Genomic DNA, 7,610 nt, shown 5'->3' on the forward strand with positions numbered 1-7,610 from the left:
GTGGACCCCTGTCTACTTTTTCAGACTTAGGTGAGAGGGCCCCGGATTTCCAGGGGTGCTCTTCTCGGTGCCGGCCCAGTCCCCACTGACAAAAACTTCCCCTTGGCCTGTTCTTCCCTCCAAAACTCAGAGCTCTTTGGGGCCAGGGTCTCCGCAGAGTAGAAGTCAGGTCTTACTATCTTGCCCTGCTACCCGGCCACCCAGCCCTACCCCGGCAGATGACGCATAGCTCAGCTCTTAGGAGGGGCCACGTGTTACTGGAAGCGTAGAAGCATTAACAGAGGGGCGCAACCCATTAGCTGCATTAACTGGCTCATTGTTTTACGGAGAACTGATGAACAAGCAAAAAATAATTACCGCTAAGAAATGATTCAGTTGTTGTTGGCTCAGGACAATATTTGAACTTGATCTGCTGATCAATGTAACATTAACTCAGGTTTCTCCATCCCATGGTACAGGGGTGGTATAAATAAGACCCCAACGGGAACAAAGAACCCGTGGCAGGAGCAAGCTCCTTGGGCAGGTAAGTTACCCTTGTCCTCCTGGGGACAGGGGGCTCTCGGGAGCGGGTGTTTCCCAGCCTCGTTCCCTGCTGCTGGTGGCAGGTGCCTGAGGGAAGGTGGTGGGTGATGTGTGCGTGCCTTCTGGAGCCTCCTCCATCTCCGGTTCTCCCCACCTGCAGCCCCTATCTCCCAGCCCTTCAGCCACACGGCCCTCCCGTCCCTCTCCTGCCTCAGCTGTGTGAACCAGAGGCCGGGGGGGCGGGGGCTGAGGGCCAGCAAACAGTGTGGTGTGACAGTGGGAGGTAGGAGCGTGGTGGGGGCAGGGGTACACTGAGGAAGTGGGGTGGGCTGCTCAGGCCCAAGAGTCTGGTTGGGAAGAACCAGGGTTAATGGGTTTTCTTGAAATGGGTCAACCCGCAGCATTTGAACTCCCTCCCCTTGGAGCGCAGGGGAAGCCGGGGCGGAAGATGAGGGCTTTTGCTCTGGAAGTGGCCCTAGCGTGGCGTAGCTGAGCGGGCTGTCACAGCCACCACGGCAAAAGCCTAGGGTGGGGGCCTTGAACAGCAGACGCTGATTTTCTCATAGCTCTGGGGGGCTCCAAGTTCAAAGTCAGGGTGCCAGCATGCTTGGGTTCTCACGAGGACCCAGGCTGAGGTAGAGACGGCCTGTAGACAGCCACCTCTTCCTTGTGGGGGCTCAGGAAGGGGAGCAGGGCCTTGCGCAAGCCTCTGGTTGGGGGGTAATGCGTGCTCATATACAGGGAGGCTTGCGACCTCAGCCACCCCAATCGCCTCCCCGAGGTTCTGCCTCGGAATACGTTCGGGGCTGGGTTTGCAATGGGATTTATGAAAAACGCAAACCCTCGTCCCCAGCGGCTGACGGTTCAGTCCCCATGCCCGGGCACGAGGGGTGGCATTGGTGCCAGAGGAGAGGCGCGTGCCCAGGGCTGCACCAGGTCCTGCGGGAAGGCAGGGCGGGGGCAGCACTGGAGCACCCACCCAGGTGGCGCTGAGGCTTCTCCCAGCGGGTGCTGCCCTCTGCGGCAAGGCCTGCTTTGCCTCGGTCAGTCACGATGGAGACTGAGGGCTTGGGGCCTTGACAGTGGAGAAGGGACAGGAGCTGGGGGCCTGAGAGGCCGAAGGAGGGTGCCCCGGGTGCCCCGAGAGACCTTCACCAGGCCTTTGGTTCAGCTTGCGTCCGAGCCACCTCAGCACCCCTGTGGACTTGATTTCAGACGCGGTCAGGCCTGCTCCTGGGCTTTATGCTGTGCGTGAGTACTTTGATAAGACTGATATTTTCATGTAAAGGTGTTGGGTTTCTAAGATCGTCAGAAACACCAAAAGCTGGCATTCTTGACCCGACACGCCCACTGGTCAGGGTGGCTGCGTGTGAGCAGCAGCTGTCCCCGCGGGCCCTGGCTTATCTCTCATTGGCACAGCCCCCAGCTCTCCTGCTTGTACCACACTCGCTGGCTCTACAGCAAGTGTGTCTTTTCGGTCAGATCTCTGTAGGCACTAGAATCTGCAATCCCCGCTTTGTCTCTCTGCTTTGTATCTTCCTTTTCACACTATAAGGATGTTGTCATAAACCCTGTAGAAAATAAAAGGAAAAAAAGAGGGGAAGGGCCTCCCTGAGGGTGAAAGGGGTTGAGTCTCAGCACTATGAAGCCACCAGCAGCCACTACAACACAGTCTGATCCCCGGCCAGGGAGTGACCCACAGGGCGCAGCAGACAACGCTCCTGTCTCTCCTGCTGCTCCCCTCAACAGTGTATGTCAGTCAATCTGCCCCCCACTGTGTCTCTGGTGAGTCCTCTCATCCCCCATACCTCAGGCCTGCACCCCAGCTCTTGTATGCATAAATAAACAAATATTTTAAAAGGGGGGTTGCCCCAATGTAGAGTGGTGGTCAATGTCACTAGAATATCACAGTGACAATGAATTCTATGGCCAGGATAGGGAAGCGACTTGTCCAAGGACTTATTTGTAGCACAAAAGGCAGAAATGGATCTGCCGTTATCAGGTTCCTTCTCTGACGTCACGCTCCAAAGGCCTTAGCCTTTCTTCACTAGTCTTAGCGAGCACCCACCAATCCAGGACCCAACAGTACCAGATTTTAAAGGGCCCTTGTTCAATCCCTCAGCTTTGAGAACGTGCTCCATGGGAAGTTCCTCCCCACCCCCTTCCAATAACAGCTCACTGTTGCAGAAATGTCTCCTGGGAAGATGCCGCTGGTCCTCATCCTCGGTGCCCTCATTAGCAGCATCACCTGTGAGTCACAAAGCATCAAATGGGATGAGCCCCACCACCCATGGAGACGGACACCTCGCAGCCAGGATGTGAAAGTTGACCATGAGGTGTTTGCCCAAAAATTAGTGAAGACTCTGATAGTTGAGAATCCCAACGAGAATGTTATCTTCTCCCCCATGAGCATCTCCACCTCACTGGCCATGATGTCCGAGGGGACCAGCTCCTGGACACTCGTCAACCTGCTGCAAGTCCTAGGCTTTCACCTCAGCGAGCATGAAGCGAGAGACGTGCACCATTCCTTCATGGTTTTCATCCAGAGGCTGCACCAGCTGGAAAGGGAGGCTATTTTGAGGCACAAGGACTTTCTCTTTATCAACCACCACAGGAGGATTCACCAGAAGTTCCTGGAGGAGATTTGGAAGATCTATAAGGTGGAAGTGCAGATGATCAACTTTAGAGATAAAGAAACAGCCAAGAAGGAAATTGACCACACTGTGGCTCAAAAAGCCCAGGACAGACACTGTGAACTGATTACCATGCTGGACCCTGAAACCTTCTTGTTGCTAGTAAACTACATTTCCATGAAAGGTAAGGTTTCCTGAGGGCTTGGGTCCCCATTTCAGGCATTCTTTGTCCCGGTGTTTCCTAAAAAGAAGTATATATATATATATGTATATACTATATATACGTATATGTATATACTATATATACGTATATGTGTATATATAATTTATATATATATAACATAACATAACATAACATATCATATCATATCATATCATATCATATCATATCATATCATATCATATATAATTACATCCATTTTCCTAATGACCAGGACCCACCCCTTACTCAATTTAATTTCATTGCCTTGTCTAGCATTTAAAAATTGTTCTCTTCCCAATTTTTGCAATCAGGTTGCTCCCTAACTTAAGCCATTTTGAAGGAAAATGCGTAGCACTTGCAGCTAGAAAGCAGAAGGAGCCCTTTGCAGTGACATGAGCATCCGCACATCCAATGCGTTTGTAAGGTCAGAGCAATGTGACCTGAGACGAGAATGGATTCAGGGTCACACACCAGAGGCACAAAGACCACACTCAATTCCTGGCTGTGACACTATCTGTTTCTTTGTGGGCTCCACGTTGCTGCTGCAGGGGGCCCCTTCTCCTTGGGCTGATGGCCTCTGGGACCCCAAAGTCATGGGTAATGGTGCATTTCTCATGAGCTACTCTTGACTCTTTCCTTCCTGATCACCCCAGGCATTTGGCAAGTAGCCTTTGACAGCAGACTCACTCACCAGGAGACGTTCTTCGTGAATGAGCACCAGAAAGTGCAGGTGGACATGATGAGGAAGACAGAACAAATGCTCTACAGCCGATGGGACGACCTGCACGCCACGGTGGTGGAGCTGACTTACACAGAGGACCTGGCCGTTGTGCTGGTGCTTCCGGATGATGGGCACTTCCACTCCGTCCTGAGGAAGATGGATCTGAGGACAGACAGGACTCGTTACGCCAAGGACATGAGGTACGGACGGAGGAATATTCCAGATTCCCACTGCCATTTTGTTCAGACCTCATTTTCTCTATGCAAGAGTCTTATTGGGGGGGAATTGAATCCCTGGTTATTCGTGAGGATATCTGTAGGAAATTAAGCAGTCAGATCTGGGGGATGGTGGCCTGGAACCCAGGAGCAGTCAGAAGTGCCTTGAACTGTCTTAATGACACCCGTTTTGGTTACATGTCAAGTATCAGAAAGCCACTTCATGTACGCTCTCGAGGGTAAAGAAAGACAGGTATTGGAAAGACATGCGGGTGTTTCAGGAGCCCAAGGGGATGAGTGCAGCCAGTTCTTCCCAGGGACTGGAACAGGGGCAGCAATGTCATCGGGAAGGCCATCTTTCTGCCGGTCACTGCTCTTTGTTCCTAACCCCATCAGCTTAGTGAATCATCTTTCACCACTTTCACACCTGGGTCACTCACCTGCTCTATGCAGACTCTGCTAGGAGATGCAGAAATAATGGTCAGGAAAACCTGTCTCTGCAAATGTGGGAAATTCAGTATGGTGGGAGAAGCAGAAAGCAAAAACAAGTGGATAACTTCAAGAGCCTACAGAGAAAATGAGTAAGGTTAAATAATAAAGAATTCAGTGGTGGAGCATTAGTTAGGGATCCTAATGAGAGGAACCCTAAATAGGTCTGAGGGCTGGGGCAGGAGAAATCAAGCCCAGAGCTTTGTGCGCAGCTGTGGCTCCTCCTTTCCCCACTGTGCCTCTCCAGGCTGCGTCTAACATCAGCCAGTTCCAGCCACATGCTCTTGGAGAGAGAACTGAATTGACCAGCTTAGGTGTGGCATCCACAAGGTTCAGTCAAAAGTGGATAAATCACAGCATGGTTTCCAATGGCAAGCTGAACTTTGTGGGGGCTGATGGGCGAGGGTGGGAGACTTCAGGCTTATCTATCTACCTACCAACCTACCTACCTACCTCTAGCAATGGCACAGGGTTTTCCTCCCCTGTGAAAGCTCCCCCAGGCAAGATGATCTCATGCCCCAGAGGTCCTTTACTACATTTAATCCCCGACCGACATAACCCTCTGCAGTTAGACAGGGTTGCTGAATCAGGTTTGGACTCATCGTCTGGCCTGATTCTCCTCTTCTTGCCTTGGAGACAGAGTCTGCAAAGGGAATACTTGGAGTAGTAAGGCCTATTTGAGCAAATAGTTTATTTGGAAATTCAAAATTGCAGCTCAAGTACCAACACTTTTAATCTCTGCTCAAGCAAGCACTCAGCTCGGAGAGGAGTCCTCAGAATCTCAGTGCGATGCTTCCCCTCAACCATGGCAAAGGGCGTCTCTCAGCTCCCTCTTGGTTTTCATTCTTAACAGAATGGTGGAGTTAATTTTGCCCAAGTTCAACATCTTCTCCAAGATAGACCTTAAAAAAGTGCTTCCCAAACTGGGCATCAGAGACATGGTTACTACAGAAGCAAACTTCTCAGGCATCACAGAAGAGGTTTTCCCAGCTATTATTGAGGTGAGTGGGCATTTTCTAGAGTCTGTTCTCTCTTACACCAGTCCCCAGAGATGAATAATCCATTGAAATCCAAAGCAGCAGTTATAACTCTTATCTACCCTGGTCCGTTGGCTCTGGAGGTTCTTAGTCATTCCTTCCTTCATTTATTTATTCACTCCCTCATTCATTCATTCAAAAGTAATTGCCTGAAGCACTCTCGGGGGCACGGTCATGCAGGGGCTGAAGTCTCCATTTCACAGATGCTCATGACTTTGATGAGCACAGACAGTGAACGCGCCACCAAGCAGAAGTCCCATCAACCTGAGGGGCTGGGGAAGAAAAGAACGCAGGGAAACTGGGAAGACCCCGGGCGCTGCGGGTGGCCTTGAGATGGGCTGGCTGGGAATTCCGGGCTGCTCAGTCTCATGTAGGCGGAATGAAAGGAAGGAGAGGGCCAGGGAGCCCAGCTGTGGGGCGCAAGGTCCAGGAGATGAAGACACGTGTCTCCTGTGAGCCTGACATTTTTGAGCAACCCCAAGAAGACCCACGCAGCTCAAGTCCTGGGTGGGGCAGAATGTGGAGACGGGGAGCTGAAGGTTTGCTTGGACAAGCAGGGCCTGGCGTGCTGAGCTCCACACACCTATCAGACACCCAGCTGTCACGCGCAGTGAGAGGGGGTTCACCTATCTCCGTGGGCGCAGGGACTCCCACAGGTCACTGAGAGGCTTCCGGCCACCCTGTAACCCTCTGTCCAAGACAAAAGGAGCCATCTTCATCCCTTGTCACATCCAGCAGGTGACAGGTTACGAAGCACTTTCTCAGGGTTTCTCTCCCCTAACTCTCCCGATGACCTGGGGGGGTGGGCTCGGGTCTGCTCACTCATTGAGGGGTGACACAGCTTTTGGTCAGGGACACAGATGGGACCCCAAGGCTGGGGTGCCCTGGGGTGCAGCACTTCCAGTGGCCCAGGGATATTAGCATCCCTGGTGTGTTCACATCCAACAGAACCCAGCGAGGGCATGTCCAATGCTGGGTGCTGGGCTGGGCCAGGCTTGGAGAGGCCGAGACCCCTCCCCCACCCCACAGCAGTCCCAGCCCCACTGCCATGTTTGCCACAGAGCCTGGGGCACACATGGACATTCTGAAATGAATCCCACCCTCCTCACTTCTCCTTTCACCACATCTTCCTGCAAGGGCTTGAGAGGGTCGCGTCTCAGTAATTCCAAGGGTCGCTTGCAAAGCTTTTAACCCATCAGCATTCCCGTGTGTTCCAGTCCCCCTTTCCTCCCTTTCAAACACCCCAACTGCCAGCTGCCAGCCAGGTTCTGAGGTCACCGTCTCCTCAAGTGTTAACTCCTCTCAGTCCTTGAATGGAGGAGCTCCCTGAAATAAAACAGGTGTAAGGAGGTGGGGGCCCAGGGGGACTTCTGAAGTGGGAGCCAGGCTTCCCCCACCTGCCATGGCGGTGGAGGGTGCTGCCTCCTGATCTAGGCCGCGGGCCCAGGCCTCGGGCACACGGCCCTGGCTTGCTCTGGGGGCAGCCCGCTGAGTTCACACCTAGAGCTGAGACAGGATCCTTGTCTGCTCAGGCCATGCACCAAGCCAGGATGGAAGTGAACGAGAAAGGCATGAGAATGGCCACCGATTGTGCCATGGACATGGCAGAGGACCGCCTTCTGCACCAGTCAGCCGAGCCCCTGCGCCTGAAATTCAACAAGCCCTTCCTCATGTTTGTGGTGGATAACAAGACGCAGACAGAGCTCGTTGTGGCCCGAGTCGTAAATCCCAGAGCTGAGTAGAGGAGCCTGACTACCTGGGAAGGAAGTGAATAAAATTCACTACAGTGAA

General features: G+C 52.7%; 1 protein-coding gene across 1 annotated transcript; it reads left to right on the forward strand.

The window, feature by feature from the left end:
- Positions 1-466: 466 nt before the first annotated feature.
- Positions 467-7,610, forward strand: LOC105853562 (uteroferrin-associated basic protein 2-like). Its single transcript, XM_012724350.1, has 5 exons — positions 467-523; positions 2,710-3,339; positions 4,011-4,278; positions 5,636-5,783; positions 7,352-7,610. Exons 2-5 carry the CDS (start codon positions 2,712-2,714, stop codon positions 7,559-7,561), a joined length of 1,254 nt encoding a protein of 417 aa, XP_012579804.1. The 5' UTR covers positions 467-523; positions 2,710-2,711; the 3' UTR covers positions 7,562-7,610.

The sequence above is a fragment of the Condylura cristata genome, unplaced genomic scaffold (assembly GCF_000260355.1).
Source record: "Condylura cristata isolate star-nosed mole 26May11 unplaced genomic scaffold, ConCri1.0 scaffold00013, whole genome shotgun sequence".
NCBI lineage: Eukaryota > Metazoa > Chordata > Mammalia > Eulipotyphla > Talpidae > Condylura > Condylura cristata.